General features: G+C 31.3%; 3 protein-coding genes across 3 annotated transcripts; all 3 read left to right on the forward strand.

Annotated features, from left to right (window-relative positions):
- The first annotated feature begins 1,801 nt into the window (after window positions 1-1,801).
- Window positions 1,802-4,184, forward strand: LOC105562375. The gene is made up of 4 exons (XM_012013168.1): window positions 1,802-2,058; window positions 2,188-2,250; window positions 2,369-2,458; window positions 4,023-4,184. Exons 1-4 carry the CDS (start codon window positions 1,867-1,869, stop codon window positions 4,182-4,184), a joined length of 507 nt encoding a protein of 168 aa, XP_011868558.1. The 5' UTR covers window positions 1,802-1,866.
- Window positions 4,185-6,385: 2,201 nt separating this feature from the next.
- Window positions 6,386-8,603, forward strand: LOC105562322. The gene is made up of 7 exons (XM_012013065.1): window positions 6,386-6,674; window positions 7,030-7,298; window positions 7,381-7,545; window positions 7,613-7,865; window positions 8,004-8,072; window positions 8,193-8,282; window positions 8,372-8,603. Exons 1-7 carry the CDS (start codon window positions 6,408-6,410, stop codon window positions 8,435-8,437), a joined length of 1,179 nt encoding a protein of 392 aa, XP_011868455.1. The 5' UTR covers window positions 6,386-6,407; the 3' UTR covers window positions 8,438-8,603.
- Window positions 8,604-9,088: 485 nt separating this feature from the next.
- LOC105562376 lies at window positions 9,089-10,996 on the forward strand. The gene is made up of 5 exons (XM_012013169.1): window positions 9,089-9,442; window positions 9,831-10,096; window positions 10,266-10,427; window positions 10,494-10,746; window positions 10,883-10,996. Exons 1-5 carry the CDS (start codon window positions 9,089-9,091, stop codon window positions 10,994-10,996), a joined length of 1,149 nt encoding a protein of 382 aa, XP_011868559.1.
- Window positions 10,997-16,587: the final 5,591 nt, after the last annotated feature.

Consider the following 16,587-nt stretch of genomic DNA (forward strand, 5'->3'; position numbering starts at 1 on the left):
AAGCGCGCGGTGAGGTGACCGGCCTAGCGGCCCCGCGCGGGGAGACGTGCGAGCGGTCGCGTAAGCGGCGGACGGGCAGCGGCGCGCCTCGCCTCCCTACTCCTCGCCCCGCACCGCCATTCTATTCCTCGCCGAACACCGCCTCGAGCGGGGCCGCTAGGCCGGTCACCTCACCGCGCGCTTACATTCGCCAGTAGGTTGGGCTAATACGGCGATTTTTAAAATTTCGTATCTCGATAACTATTCGTCCAAGCGCAAAATAGTACAATACTTTTCTGTTTGTCTTAGTCCCCTCTACCTTCCCATGACCGGACGTCAAAGTCTTGCGTAGCACCCTGTATAATCTATTTATTAAGACTAAATATTTATAATTATAATCTATCATGTGATGTTTTTAATAACATTTTAAGATTTCTGGTGTAAAACAATTAAATGCTTAGATCAGAAAATAAAGAATGTTAAAAACAATATTTATAGTTTAATTGTTATATAAATGTATCTGATTTACCTAAGAACAGATAGATACAGGTAGTACCCATCATCTATCCTGTTTCAATCGATCGCGTAAAGTGCCCTGAAGAAAATTACAAAGATTTTTTACCATTCGATGCTACTTATACAACTATTCGGTCAGCAGAAATGCAGTTTGCAATAGCAACGGTATGTGCAATGACCGACAGTATTCGAACCATTTTAATGCCACTTCTGATGATCAGTTATGTGTTCGGTTTAAGAATTGCTGGTTTTTCTAGAAATCATTTAAAATTATGGTTTAGTCTTTTGTATATACTACTAGTTCGGTTGATTTATTATTTTCTCTTAACGTCGTCGTTAGTATCTTTTTTTAATAAATATACTTCCACTGAGTACCAAATTTGCTATGCGCTAGATTTATTTGTAACATTATTATCAATAGTGTTTGGTATATACCATAATAAGGTAAGAAAATAATAATATATGTAGTCATTAATAATAAATGTTTTTAAAAATAAAAGGCATATGATTTTAGACACAAATGTTATGTCAAATCATAAAATTTTCGATTAAATAATATTAGTTTATCTAATATATATTACATCTTTTTATCAGAAATTTCGAAACTGTCTAAAGAAACTTGATATTGTGGACGAAACGTTGCTTAAACTTGGAACGATGACAAACTATGATAAACTACGTAAGAAAACAATATGGCTCGTCTTGGGATGGTTTGTAATAGTCGTATTAATGAATTATGGAACAGCATTATTCATAGAACATGAATATGAATGTGATATTACAACAGCTCTGCTTCTCATCTTTATACGAAACCATTCCTTTCATGTTAACGTTATCGATGACTTGATTACAGCAAGTATTCTTGCGTTGGTATATCTTTTTACATACACAACTTTTTTACATTATATCAATTACATGCAATTAAATTAATAAAGCTAAATTATCATGCAAGAAAACTTAAGCTTTTTGAAATATTTAAAAAAATATTTTAAGAGATATATTTGTTAATAAATTTACTTGCTAATGACATCATTATTCATCAACTTCCTTTATACATTTAGATATATAGGATTAAAGTTCGATCAAATTAATAAATACCTTCAAAATTTTGTGGGAGATAAATGTGATAAATGTGGAATAAAATTGGCTCCGGAAAATCTTATGATACATTCGCATCGACACAGATTTTCGAAAGCTCTACGCGACCAATGCATAATATGGACTGTTATGTAAGAAAGTATACATAAATTACTAAATTACATTAAATGCAATAATTTTACTTAATAAAATGTAATATTGTGTGTGAACAGACATCTTCATTTGGAATTACGCAAAATATCTCGCGAGATAGACATATTACTTGGAACACACATGTCTTTTAAAATAGCATGCTACTTTGGTTGGATAGCAATTGACTTGCGCATAATTTTTTCCACAATGCTTATCAACAATTATATGAAAACTAATAAGTATATTTGTGCTGTCCTACATTTCGTCTGGTTGGCTCATAACGTTTTGAAATCTCTGCTCATTAATTACATGTGCGAAACAGTCAGTACCAAGGTATATTAATTTATTTAATTTTGAAGAACTCCTATTTAAAATTTGTTTTAAAAGAGAACATGATTGTTAAATAATATTTTTTATTATTGAGTCAAAAATAATTTCAATTTTAACATAATCTAATTTTAGGCAAATAAAACAGGAGATTTATTAAATAGATTATTTTATTTTGATGTTGAAGTTTATGAAATCGTGAGTCTTAAAATAAATTTGCTAAACGTTATTAAAATAAATATTATCCAATTAATATCTAATTTTATATAAATAATTAACAAAATTTAATTAAAAGTGATTCATTATATTAATACAGATTTCTCAGTTTTCATTGCATATAGTTTATGCGCCGCTTAGATTCTGTGGAATTGGATTTTTCCAATTTGGCTTTCAATTTCTTCACAGGGTACGTGAAAAAATCTATATACTTTAACACTTATTATATGTATGATTATATAAGAGAGAGTACTACCAATAATTACTTTCGCGATAAATATTTAAAATTGGAACATATACATTCTCTTTATATTTTCAGTTTATCGGGTATATTGCAACTGTTTCAATCATATTAATACAAGGGTACATAAATAAGTAAGTATTTATAAGATATTATAATAGAATTTACAAAACTAATTTAAATAATAATCTGTATATAATGTATGAAAACATGTGCTCTAATATTCTTTGCATATGATTTTGATACTACTATACTAGTAACAAGACAAAAACTTCGTATTTAAAAGAAAGAAATAACAAAAATACAGAACAAGATATAAATATTCTTTATCTTGTAATTATATCAAATTTGTTTATCTCCAATTTTCAACAAAAGAATAAATATTTCTTATATCTAGAGCTCATTTTATCACATTTTCAATACTATTAGATATTAATTCAAATCAGCATTATATTGTCAGTTGATAATATTTTCAGATATACACCATGACTCCTCAATCAAACAATAAAAAACAAAAATGTCATGAACAACATTAATATCTGAGTTTTATATATATTTGCTCTGAGTAAAAACAAGTGACACATCCATCATCAATTCCGTTCCGATAGACTACGGCATAAACTTAAATAAATTGATTATTCCATTATCCACGTCTCAACGGAAGTTACTATTCAGTGCAACTGGTGTAACCATCTAGTTGATAAAAGAAGTATTGTTCGAAACTACAATATTTTACCATACGCAATAGTAAATTGTCATACGCGATGACTAACATTCGGTCAGTTTTATTGTTTCTTTTGAGAATTAGTTACGTGTCTGGTTTAAAAATTGTTGAAATTTCAACATATTACCAAAGATATTTCAATATCTTGTATATACTACTCTTCTGGTCGATTTACCATTTTCTCTTCAGATATACAGTAATGATTCACATTAATACTTATAATATTGGATATCGTATTTGTCTTTATGTGGATATGTTCGTAGTATCATTGTCAATTATGGTTGGAATGTATTATAATAAGGTAAGAAAATTTTGTTCTAGCTCGTTTATTAGCAATAAATCGGTTTTGGTTGTATTTTAAATAATAAAACTTAAATATCTCTCTGTATTAATAATGGATGTATCAATGGAAGTATTATAGTAATAAAATTTTTAATCTATAACTTCTTATATTTAATATTATATTAAATATTATACCTTTATATTTTATATTATAATTTATTCCCTATCCTATTATATTTCTATAATGAAAAAAATTGCCAGACTAAGAATATAAAATGTTTTGCATGATGATGTGATATAAATTTTTATTAAATTTCTTTTCTCAATCTATTTAGCAAATTATTGTTTCGTACAAAGAACAAATATATAAAAATGCTATTTATATTCAAGTTTATTTCAAAGTTAAGCTTAATTAATTACGTTATTAGATATAAAATAGACAAATTTTCAGGTAAGCATTAATTTTTTGTGAATTATTAAGCTTTACGTCTTACGTCAGAAATTTAGGGACTGCTTAAAGAAGCTTACTATTGTGGACAATACATTAGAAAAACTTGGAACAACAACAAATTACCACAGACTGTATATGAAGACGGTATGGCTCGTCTTGAGTTGGATTATAATGGTGACATTATTAACTTATATAGAGGTTCTATGGTTTCAAGATGAGACTGATTATGACGTTACAGCAACTACCTATATCATCTGTATGCTAAATTATTGCAGTCATCTTAATTTTATTAGTAATCTGATTTTTGCGAATATTCTTGGGTTGGTACCTTGCATATAAAAAGTTATCTTACTAAAATTATAAATTAATAAAACCATTGTGTGGTAATATATGTACCATATGTAAGAGAGATTATATATTTTAAAAATCTTTTAAAGATTTTAATATAATATGTGTATACCTACTAATAGTATGCATTATTCACTAATCTTTTGTATTTCAGATATATACAATTAAAATTTGATCAGCTTAACGAATTTCTTTGGAATTTGACAAGAGATGAAGGTGGAATAACGATGATTTGGGGAGATCCTATATCGCATTCGCGTCAACGCAGATTATCAAAAGTTGTAAACAGTGAATGGTTGATTTGCGTTTTAATGTAATGTAAAACTAATATAAATTCTATAAATGACAGTAAGTGTAAGTTTACACAACCAATTTAAAATGTTGCATTTACGCAGGCATCTTTATTTGGAGTTATGTAAAATATCTCGAGAAATAGACTCAATATTCGGAATAGAGATGACTATGTCCGTAGGATGTTACTTCTGTTGGTTAACTCAGTGTTTTTATGAAATTCTCAACATTATATTTATTAAAGATTATGTAAACAACAGAATACTGTATTCTGTTCTAATTCTAACTTGGTGTTTCTATTTCATCATTAAACTTCTTTTCATTAATTATATGTGCGAGAGAATCAGCACTAAGGTATTATTCTATATTTAAATTTAAAATTATTTAATTTGGATTTTTAACAATTATTAATACAACTTTATATAACTAAATTGAAAAAAATCTTAATTTCATTTTGTACATATTTTTAGGCAAATACAACAGGAGATTTAATAAATAAGATATCTTATTCCAATTATGATATTAATCAAGAAAACGTAAGTTAATTTTAAAATAAGTTTGCTAAATATTGCTAAAATTATCACATGGATTTGAGTTTAAGTAAAAAGACAGAACCAAACAACGTGTACATTATGTTAATAGATTTTGCAGTTTTTATTGCAAATAGCTCAAGCGCCCCTCAAATTCTGCGGACTTGGACTTTTCCAATTTGGATATAAAGTCTTTCATGATGTACGTTATAATTGTCATATTTATTCACTAAACATTTATTTATAATAAAAATATAAAAAAGTAAGACTATATATATTATTTTTAGTTCTTCAAATATACTGCGACTATTTTAGTTATATTAGTACAGATGCATATGGATAAATAAATGTATGAGACAGTTATGATGAATTATGATTATGAACATAATATATGAATAACTTTTAAGTTATTTAAAATGTTAAAAATACAGATATTAATAAATAAAATGTTCGCGTGGTGTTCAATAAAGTTTTTTCTAAATATATGTTGGTTATTATATATTTATGCTGTAAACTAATGTATCGTTTTTTATAAGAATTGTAAATGAAATTGATACTTTACATTCTATTTCTACCAAATATTTTCTTCCTGTTGTCACGTATCGTTCGATAATTTGCTGGCTATAGTTTGCTAGTTTTGATTGATGGATTTAATAAAAATGCAACGACATATGCATACTAGACGTATACACCACGTCTTGTCGTCCGTCTTCTTACCGTCCTCAGTTTTTTTTCTAACTCATCACTTTAGTATAATGAATTTAAATCTAATATAAGACTTTCTAACCCCTGCTTTTTTATAAATATTTTTGCATAAAAATATTTTTGTACGTTTTATCGAATATATGTTTCTATCATTATCTTAAAGTGCAATATGTTACAAAATTATAATATTTACGTTTATACATTGACGTCAATTTTATTACCTTGCTAATAATTAAAATTGATACTATTACAAATCTCAAAGTTATCACCAATATTTCATAATTTATTTTACACAAACATAACACTACAAGAATAACAATAAAAACAAAAAATAAAAATACTAAGTACCAACATCGATATTAGCGTTATGAATGTTTTTACTTCGTATAAAACACGATGACCATCGAGTTTTGTTTCGAGACAAGCACGATATTATGTATTCAACATAAAATCGATTATTTCATTACACATAAGTATAATGTAATAATTATAATTACAAAGACACGCTATCCTTCAACGAAGTTGTCGGCAAAGAAAGTGCAGTTCGTAATTGTAAAAGCACACGCTATGACGAAAAATATTCAAGAAATTTTGTCGCCGTTACTGATTATCAGTTATGCATGCGGTCTGAAAATAGTTACGTTTCGCGTAGGTGAACTAAAACAATGGTTCAGTTTTCTGTTGTACGTGGTGTTAGTATGGGCCGTTTACAATTTTGTTGTATTATATGCAACATTTCATCCAGTCTATTATACCATTGAATATCACGTTTGTGTTGGACTACATTTTCTTACAGCGTTTGTATCAATTGCTATAGGAGTTTATTACGATAAGGTAAGAAACGTGACATGGAAAATATTTGTCTGAATATTTTAAATAAATGATTGTAAAATAAAACATAACTCAACGGATGTTTTACCCATAACTCGCACAACAGTTTGTTACATTAATGCCTCCCTTACAAAAAGAAATTATTTTACATATGTAAAGTAGTTTGCATAATAATAAGTCATAAGATACAAACATTTAATTTTTTGCTGCACTTTTGATAGTATTATTTCTTTAAAAAAAGCAATTTATAAAGATAATATTCATATCTTATTATATCTCTTTAAAGATGTAAAATAGATATCTTATTAAAATTGTTGTGAATACAAATTATTTACTACACTTTGTCTCTTTATGTTAGATATTTAGAAGTTGTATAAGGAAACTTACTATTGTGGACGACACATTGGAAAAACTTGGAACACCGAATTATCACAAGTTAAAAATGAAAATACTATGGTGTACTTTAGGATTGTCTACGATGCTCATTTTGTTTACTGGTTTTGAAAGTTTCATTTTAATAAGACATAATAATACGAATATTTTAGCAGCTACAGTTATACCCTTTATGCGCAGTTATTGCACTTACATTAACACTATTGGTGATCTAATAATTGCGAGTATTCTTAGGTTAGTCCATATTATTATTTAAACAAATGTATATTTATTAATCTTTTTCTTCATATGTGATATTATTCTTATTTTTATTTAGATACATAGAATTAAAGTTCGATCAAACTAACGAATACCTTACGAAATTATCAGAAGGTAACAAACGCAAAATGAATATTACTGGGAAACATTCTATGTTACGTCCATATAAGTCCCGATTTTCAAACGCTCCGAGAAACGAATATAACAAAATATGGATTGTAATGTAATTGTATTTATGTAAATTTAATCACTGTTCCATTGCATAGTAAGATCAATGTCATATTTAACAGGCATCTTCATTCGGAGTTACGTAAAATATCTCGCAAAATAGACACAATATTTGGAATACAAATGACTCTTGAAATGGGATGTTATTTCACTCTCATAGCAGTGCTTTCGAAAGAAATTTTCCGCATAATATACTATAAAAATCATATATCAAGTTTCAAGATGCTTTATATCATTATAGTTCTGTTCTGGCTTTTCATGTATATCTTCAGACTTTTTCTCATTAATTATGCATGTGAGAGAGTCAGCAACAAGGTATTTGCCACATACAAAACATTTCTTAATATATTTATTTAACATTTAATTTTAATAGTTCGACTATATTACAAGTAATAATAAATTTCAATATTTTTAAATTGTGAACTATTTTTATATTGCAAATTCCAAATTTAGGCAAGTGTAACAAGAGATTTTATAAACAGATTTTCACACACTACTTGCAATTCTGAAATTCGTGAAAATGTAAGTTTTCAAATTAGCTGAATATTATTATACATAAATACAATACATTATAGATTTACATTAAAATAAAAACAAACAACCGTGAGTGTAAAAATCACATAATTTTTTATATTAATATAGATTTTACAGTTTTTACTGCAAATAACTCAATTACCACTTAAATTCTACGGGCTTGGACTTTTTGAGTTTGGTTTTAAATTCCTTTATGGGGTACGTTGTAATTTATTGTGCTTACTATTTAAAAAATATTAAAAAATAAACTTATCAATATTAATGAAATATAAATTTGTCTTTTTCAGTTCTTCTCTTCTGTTTTAACCGTATTAGTGATATATACACAAGCATATACGAATGATAAATTATAAATAACTTAAAAATAACTTTTAAAAATAATGACATTTTAATAATAATGCATATAATGCATAAACAACACGTAAACAACATTTAAATATCTAATAGACAAAATATTCAGTACATAATTGATAAATAATTTATAAATTTTTTCTAAATATTTGGCAATTGTACACTGTTCTTGAGATTCATTTTTTATAAGAAAGTTTTTATGAGAAAGAGAAATATAACATAAAAGTTTTTCTACTTTATTTTTAATATTATTTTATAAGCTTCTCTACTCATTCGTAATGAATATTTTATTCATAAAAATAATGTAAAGATCGTAGTATAATTTCAATATAAAAATAGTTAAAAAAAGTATTACATGTAATTATAAAAATATACATTCAAGCAAAAATAAAGCATAAGGCAATCTATACCTCGTATTTTATTTCAAATATAATATGTCATTTGTTATTTGATAACTTTTTAAATGCGTGTATCATTACTGTAAAATCAATCAAATTAAAAAAAGAAATATATGTGTATTAATAAAATTAATTGAAATTTGTCATAAATTTATTTTGCTTCATAAACATGTGTTTTATATCACAACAGTCAAGGAATTTAATAGTTGCCCTATTTGCTTTTAATGCGAAATTTATTGGATCGATTATTCTAATATGCGTAAGTGCAGCAATTACAATTACGGAGATCCGTTATCGTCGCCCATTGAGGGTCAACAAAAAATGTGTAGTTTGAAATCTGCCATGGCGAAAAGCATTCGATCTGTTTTATCACCACTCTTGTTAATCAGTTCAGTGTGCGGTTTGAGAATTATCGAGTTTTCCGCGGGACATCCAAAACTTTGGTTCAGTCTCCTATATATTCCGTTACTGTGGTCGGTTTACTATTTTTTCGTGATAGCTAAAGTAATTTCTTATATACCAGATGACTCCAACACTTATATTATTTACGTTTTATCGAACTTTTTAACAGTTTTATTATCAATATTTCTCGGAATATATTATGATAAGGTAAGAAAATATTAAGATAAATTAAACATCCATATATGCACAATTAATAATACATTTTCTCAATTGCATTGTTGTATGTTATTCAAATTGCTTCTAAAGTAATTTTAATATCTTCCATTTATTTGTATGTTCTTAGAATAATTACTTATTTTTAGTAAAAGATTTTATAATAAATTATTTTGCATATAGATAAGTATAAAAATTATTAAGATATCTTTCAATATGTTCATGTAAAATCATTCTTCGTTTTCATTTAATTGATACTGACGCAACTTCCATCTATTATTCAAATAAAATCATACTTTTCCGAAAAATGATAAATACATTATATGTAGACACGTTCTAAATAAATAATATTAATCAATTATACATTGACTTCTTGCATAAGAAATTTAAATACTGTCTAAAAAAACTCGCTATTGTGGATGACACTTTGAAGAAACTCGGAACAACAACGGATTATAATAAATTAAATAGAAGAACAGTATGGATTATCTTAGGATGGTCTGTAACAGTGTCATTATTAAATTGTTGCGAATATTTACGGTGGCACGATGTGCATGATGCTCTGAATTCCATCCTTGCAACGCTTACATTAAACTATTGTTCCGATGTCAACATTATTGACGACTTGATTTTTGCTAGTATTCTCGGGTTGGTAAATCCTTTTATGTAAATATAGAACTGATATATGAAAATTATTTTAGTAATCTATGCATAAAACAATATTTAAAAACTAAGTTTTTTTTAGTGACTTTAAAAAATTATAGTGTATATTTGTGCACATATTTCAATATTGTTTACTAAATCTGTTCTACATTAGATACTTAGGATTGAAATTTGATCAAGTCAACGAACATCTTGGCAAAATGGTAAAAGACAATGTACGTAGGACAAAGCGGGCTATGGAAAATTCTACGTTACATTCTCCACAATGCAAACTTCCGAGTGCTCTAAATAGTAAACATATGGCATGGATAATAATGTAAGTATAAATATAATAATTTATATATAACGATTTTGCATAGTAAAATTCACTATGTTTACGCAGACATCTTCACCTGGAGTTAAAGAAAATATCTTACGAGATAAACTCAATATTCGAAATACAAATGACTTGGAAGATGATATGTTATTTCGGTTTTATAGCGGAGTTTTTCCGTGAAGCTTTTGTTACGATATTAGTGAGGAATTACGACTCTAATAAAAAAATCTTGTTCGTCACTATAATCATATTGTGGCTCATTTGGTATATCTCCAGAATTGTCTTGATCAATTATATGTGCGAGAGAGTCAGTGCAAAGGTATCGATTCTACATCCAAATTCAGAATGCGCTTATTTTAATTCGTTTTCAGTGATTGTATATATGACTGCTAACTGAACATGAATACATACATTTCACAATATTGAAAGTAATATCAATTTGATTTTAATTTTAGGCAAATGCAACACGCAAAGTTATAAGTAACGTATTGTATTTCTCTTGTGATGTTGAAATACGTGAAAATGTAAGCTTCAATGTTAAGTATAAAAGACGTTACTGCCTAAATTAAACTCTGGTTTCATGCAAACCGAAAATAATATTCATCTATCATCTTAATACAGATTTTACAATTTTTATTACAAGTAACACAAGCGCCACTCAGGTTTTGCGGGCTGAGACTTTTCCAATTTGGATATGAATTCCTTTACAAGGTGCGTTATTAACTATTAATTATTAGTCATGGACTAATATGTAGTCCATAAATAACTACATACACATTGAATATTTAAAAACGGGTATTAATTTCTTTTAGTATGCCACATCTATTCTGACACTCGTAATTATATTAATACAAGTAGACAGGTTCAAACGTCCATTAGAAAATTATAGCTAAATATGATATATGTATAAACAATTTTTTTAATAGGCAATTAGTATCTTGATTTAACATGCCGTATGTAACATAGTTCTTTCTCATATTCACCGTTTATTAAATATTTTGTTATTTTTGTACCTTCTTTCTCTTTTATCGCAGCTTTGTAATTAGATATCATCGAATTTAAATGTGGTCCGATATCCAATTAATTTATATATCTTTTTATATCAAAATCTGGTAGTTTATATTTCGTTTAGCGATTTCTACATTATCTTCAGATGAATGTGTAAGTTCAGGTTCTTCAAGTAAAAAGCAAGAGAAAAGTCTAAGGCCGGTTCATAGTCAGATCTTATATTCAAGACCGTCTTGAATTTATCTAAAGATGCCGTACGGAACATTTTATTGGCTATGGAGTATCTAAAGATGATCTTAAGACAGTCTCGAATATAAGATCTATAAATACCGGCCTAAAAATGGACTCACGTTTTAGATGATATCTATCCACCGGTGCCTTTATGGGCACAAAATGTACATTGTTGAATTACGTTGCCACGAATATTCGAACAGATAACACATAATGTTACATTGCTTATATTTTTATTTAATATAATGAATCATATACTATGATTTTATAGACGACTTTACTCCTTATTTTATTTATCTGTTATACTCCTTGCATTTCAGTAGTCTGGTAAATTCATTCATTCGGCACAATCTAGTTTTTAACAGGCCGAATTAGGGCGAGATTGTATCCAACTTCTCATATTCAACTCATAATAAAAAATTAAAAATAAAGAGATAGAGTTTAAACAGAAGAATATTATATGCTGAGTTTATCCAAAAATTCCTCAACAAATAAAATAGACGAAAAGAGCAAGAATTCCAGCAAATTTTCTTGTTCTATTTTATTTGTTGAGAAATTTTTGGATAAGCTCAGTATATGTATAACATTCTTCTCTTTAAACTCTATTTCTTTATTTCTTTATTTTTTATTATGACTCTATTCATAATAATTTAAATCCATTTAAAAATTTTCTTCGATACAAATAGGTCATTCGAAAGAGGCCCTCCACCACCCCCGCCGATCCTTCGGCGGTCCTCTTAATTTTTACGATACAATTTTTAACATTTTTATTATTTATCTTATTTCTCTTACAATGCATTTTAAAAGTATATAAATACATTTATATTTATATTTATTATTATTATATTTAGTTATATAATTATTTCGTCTATAACGAAACTATCAGACCATATCCCCCTGTCCCTGCCTACTCGAATTCTAATTTATAGTCCTATCTATCCGTTTTATTCCCTACCAGTGTTGAAACCTAACAAATCTACGAATTTTTAATTAAAGCCGCGACGCGATTTTACTAAGGATACGCTTTGGGATTTTAGCTCGCGTGCGATTGAGATTTAATTTAGATTTTTCGCATATATGCGAGAAAATGTAAGAAAAACCCACCCGACTTTTGCAAAAAAAAAATTTCCATATAATACTATAATTCGTCTTTGTGGTCTATGAGGACCACTTATCTCGTTGAATGCATTCTTCTTTCGTTGGGCCAGATGGGACCTACCTTTTGTCGCTCCTGGCCATATAATCTGGTCACATTTCGACCAGACACAAATCGGAAAGAGAGAAACTCTTTCCATTGTCGATCTGTCATTATCGACAAATATTACGTTCGATTCGAATGATAAGCGAGCGTCAATCGTACGGAAGAATACACGATAAAAAAGTTAATTGAAAAACATATTTCTTTATAAACTGGCTGCATAAAATTGATCGAATATATTTTTAATATTCCGTTATTTAATTTCGTTATTTAATTGAACATATGGATCGATTGTTTCTTTGTGACTGTTCTTTTAACTCGAAATCGTAAGTCAAATATACCAAAAAATTTTATTTCGCGTTACCGATTTCAATAATATCCCGTGAAAACTTTGAATTAACAATGAGATGTGGATAAAATTTTAAAAAATGAATAAGGAAACTTTCTCGATGCAAGACCGATCGCGAGAACCGACCGCGAAGATGCGTGTGACTATGTCGTTCATGCAATACGCATCTTGAAAGTGTATCAAGCAAAATCTACAAAACATCAAAAATAAATGGAAAGGTTACAAAACAATTTGATCGACGAATACATCAATAAATGATTCGAGAGACGTAAAAAAACCAGAGATTAACTCTGCAAAGGGACACCCAACCCTTCACTTTTCAAAACGTTACCACTACTCTTCGATTGATTAAATATATCAGATGAAATAGAAAATTATTTGTAACCCGTCCATTCGAAGGTAATATATCGGATCTATCGAAATGTAGATTCGCTACCTTCATAAAAAACAATTCTCGCTTACCGACCCGATGCGCAACAGCGGAGTTACATCAGCTACGCAACTACGTTGAGTCTGTAACACAAAAACACAAAAGTCATATAAAAACAGTGTTCGTGAAAGCCAATATTACAAACTATAATTCTTACATGTATCAAACTTCGTATTTAGTTAAATATGTATTATATCGCGTAAGATTTTCCTCGGGAGATTATCACAAGAACAAACTACGAAATTACGATATGAAGCAACTCGATATAATAAACTGGAAGAGCGATTCATTTTATACAAAATAAAATATAATAGTTACCGCAAGGTTGCTCCGCTGGCGCCTGATGCCTCTCCCAGGCCGCCGCCTCCTCTCAGATTCCTCCATTCGGCACTGGCACAACACAACACTCGCGAGAGCCGAGATAATTACGATCGTGTCACGTCACTCCCGGCGTTATTCGTCGCGATAGAGTTCGCAAGAGGCGCGATCGCGGAAATACGATCGATGGCGCAAATTGGCGAGAACGTTTCGGCGAAAAGCGAACGAACCGCGGGGCTAACCTCACGCGTTTCCCGGGAAAACGGGACCGAACGCGGGCGTAAGTAAACGGAGGGATTTCGCGCGGGCACTTCTCTCGACGCGCGTCACGCGTAAAATTCCACACGCGCGAGGAGATACGAACTGAAACTGAAGCTCGGTACATTCACGTCGCGCGAGAATACCGACGGTGCAGAAGACCCGGCTCCCCGCGAAATACGCGTCTCGGTGGATCGTCGACGCGCGTCGCGCGTAAAATTCCACACGCGCGAGCAGATACGAACTGAAACTGAAGCTCGGTACACTCGCGTCGCGCGAGAATACGACGGTGCAGAAGACCCGGCTCCCCGCGAAATACGCGTCTCGGTGGATCGTCGACGCGCGTCGCGCGTAAAATTCCACACGCGCGAGGAGATACGAACTGAAACTGAAGCTCGGTACATTCGCGTCGCGCGAGAATACGACGGTGCAGAAGATCCGGCACCCCGCGAAATACGCGTCTCGGTGGATCGTCGACGCGCGTCGCGCGTAAAATTCCACACGCGCGAGGAGATACGAAGTGAAACTGAAGCTCGGTACACTCGCGTCGCGCGAGAATACGACGGTGCAGAAGACCCGGGCTCCCCGCGAAATACGCGTCTCGGTGGATCGTCGGCGCGCGAGTGTCACATCAACGCGATCGCTGACTCGATCAAACTCACCGCCGTTGTGCGTGCTTTCGCGAGATGCGTCGCGATGACCGTCGACGTGGGAGAACGATCCACTGCGTGTCCGCGACACTTCTCGAATGAACCAACATGGCGCCGGTTGCCGGCGTTACCGCAAGGTACCACGGGTACTCGGCGGGTAATACGCGAGTTGGGTCAGCGTGGCGCGACGCGAATATCACTTCTCACTTGATATCGCCCGCTTAAATAAACGCGTAATTTCATACGTTGACGAGAAATCGGCACTCACGGGTCTCCTCTGTATTCACTTTATGTCGAAGAACACGTCGAACAAGCGCGAACGGTAGGCGGCCGCGATTCGCCGGTCCGCTTCCCGCGTATCGAGTCGAGAGACGAGTCGAGAGAACACTCCGAGAAACGAAGACGACGTGCCGCGGTACGTACGGGATCGAAAAGCTCGATCGGGCAATCGTCGCGTCGTTTAATTACGCGGAGAACGATCACGCACACAGTCCCGTGGCATTCGCACCGGCGGCTCGAACGCTAATGCGACACAGAACGTTCGGTGACCTCGGCGCGCGGCGGCTCGACAAAAACACAACTGCCGAGCGACGCGCGCCCGGGTCTGACAAAAAAAGGCCATTAACATACCTTGAACGAGCAAACAATGAAAAATACCTGCTCTCTGTTGTTTTTCACGGGTAAACGGACTATCATTCTGCGGTACGAGTATCGTGTGCTCTGTGTAGTGTCGTCCATTGTGCGAACAATTAATGATCATCGGCCTAAGGCGATCAGTTAGTTCCTGCAATCAATGATTAAGGGATATCAAGGCGGACGTGGCGACGGTGGTTTAATCGACGCAGGTAAAGGAAAGTCCCCTATTATGAGATAGACTTCTAATATGCGATAGGCGGAGTGTCTGCTAAATTAATTGGCAATCATCTGTTGGTTCCATCGTGAATTTATTGCTCTTGGAGAGAAATCTGTTTAGTGGAAAATTGATTGTTAGATCGTGTAATCGTTGCAAAAAAAGATTTGTAATTGAATTTGAGCGTTGAAAACCTGCTATCTCATATCAGAATCCTATCTCATAATAGAGGACTTTGCTTTTACTTTAAATTGACATAATGGATCTGTATATATAAAAATCACATTAGATCTACATTTTTAAATACATGTTGGAATTTAAGAACATATAATTTTGCAAATAAACATAAATTCTCTTAGAACCATTGCTTCAAAATGGATGGATTAAAACAGAATAGAATAAGTAGCTAAATTAATACTGGAGAATGTGTATTTATTTGATTTATGTGCACTCGCACACACGCACAAAGATCGTGAAATAAAAATATAAAATTTTCAGAAGACGCAAAGAACATCATATATGTTTTAGAGATGAACACCATGACGATATAATACATTAATAAAACTTGAAAAATTTTTAGTACGATGTCATATAACACGTTGGAAATGATTAAAATTTCCGACTTTATTACTTACGATTAGACGAATAGCGATAAATGAAAAAAAGAGGCAGAAATGAAATAATATTATAACAAATATTAAGTATTAATATTTTTTATATGAAACTTTTATTTAAATTTCATCGTGATGTTCATCTTTGGGCGACGGACGATGAAGAAACGAAATTATGTAAATTGAAGATTATATTTGTGTGAAATAAAAGTAAAGTCAATTTTGTCCGACGAATAAATCTTTAAAGGGCATCATAT

The sequence above is a fragment of the Vollenhovia emeryi genome, unplaced genomic scaffold (genome assembly GCF_000949405.1).
Source record: "Vollenhovia emeryi isolate VEMERY1.0 unplaced genomic scaffold, V.emery_V1.0 DF939190.1, whole genome shotgun sequence".
Lineage (NCBI taxonomy): Eukaryota > Metazoa > Arthropoda > Insecta > Hymenoptera > Formicidae > Vollenhovia > Vollenhovia emeryi.

Bases quoted from the DNA above. Each gene is read 5' to 3' on its own strand.
- LOC105562376 (XM_012013169.1), top strand. From the start codon at position 9,089: ATGCGTAAGTGCAGCAATTACAATTACGGAGATCCGTTATCGTCGCCC. The intron at 9,443-9,830 runs GTAAGAAAATAT...TTCTTGCATAAG, and splicing joins TCGGAATATATTATGATAAG to AAATTTAAATACTGTCTAAA. The intron at 10,097-10,265 runs GTTGGTAAATCC...GTTCTACATTAG, and splicing joins ATTTTTGCTAGTATTCTCGG to ATACTTAGGATTGAAATTTG.
- LOC105562322 (XM_012013065.1), top strand. From the start codon at position 6,408: ATGACGAAAAATATTCAAGAAATTTTGTCGCCGTTACTGATTATCAGT. The intron at 7,299-7,380 runs GTTAGTCCATAT...ATTTTTATTTAG, and splicing joins ATAATTGCGAGTATTCTTAG to ATACATAGAATTAAAGTTCG. The intron at 7,546-7,612 runs GTAATTGTATTT...CATATTTAACAG, and splicing joins AACAAAATATGGATTGTAAT to GCATCTTCATTCGGAGTTAC.
- LOC105562375 (XM_012013168.1), top strand. From the start codon at position 1,867: ATGTCTTTTAAAATAGCATGCTACTTTGGTTGGATAGCAATTGACTTG. The intron at 2,059-2,187 runs GTATATTAATTT...ATCTAATTTTAG, and splicing joins GCGAAACAGTCAGTACCAAG to GCAAATAAAACAGGAGATTT. The intron at 2,459-4,022 runs GTACGTGAAAAA...TCAGAAATTTAG, and splicing joins GCTTTCAATTTCTTCACAGG to GGACTGCTTAAAGAAGCTTA.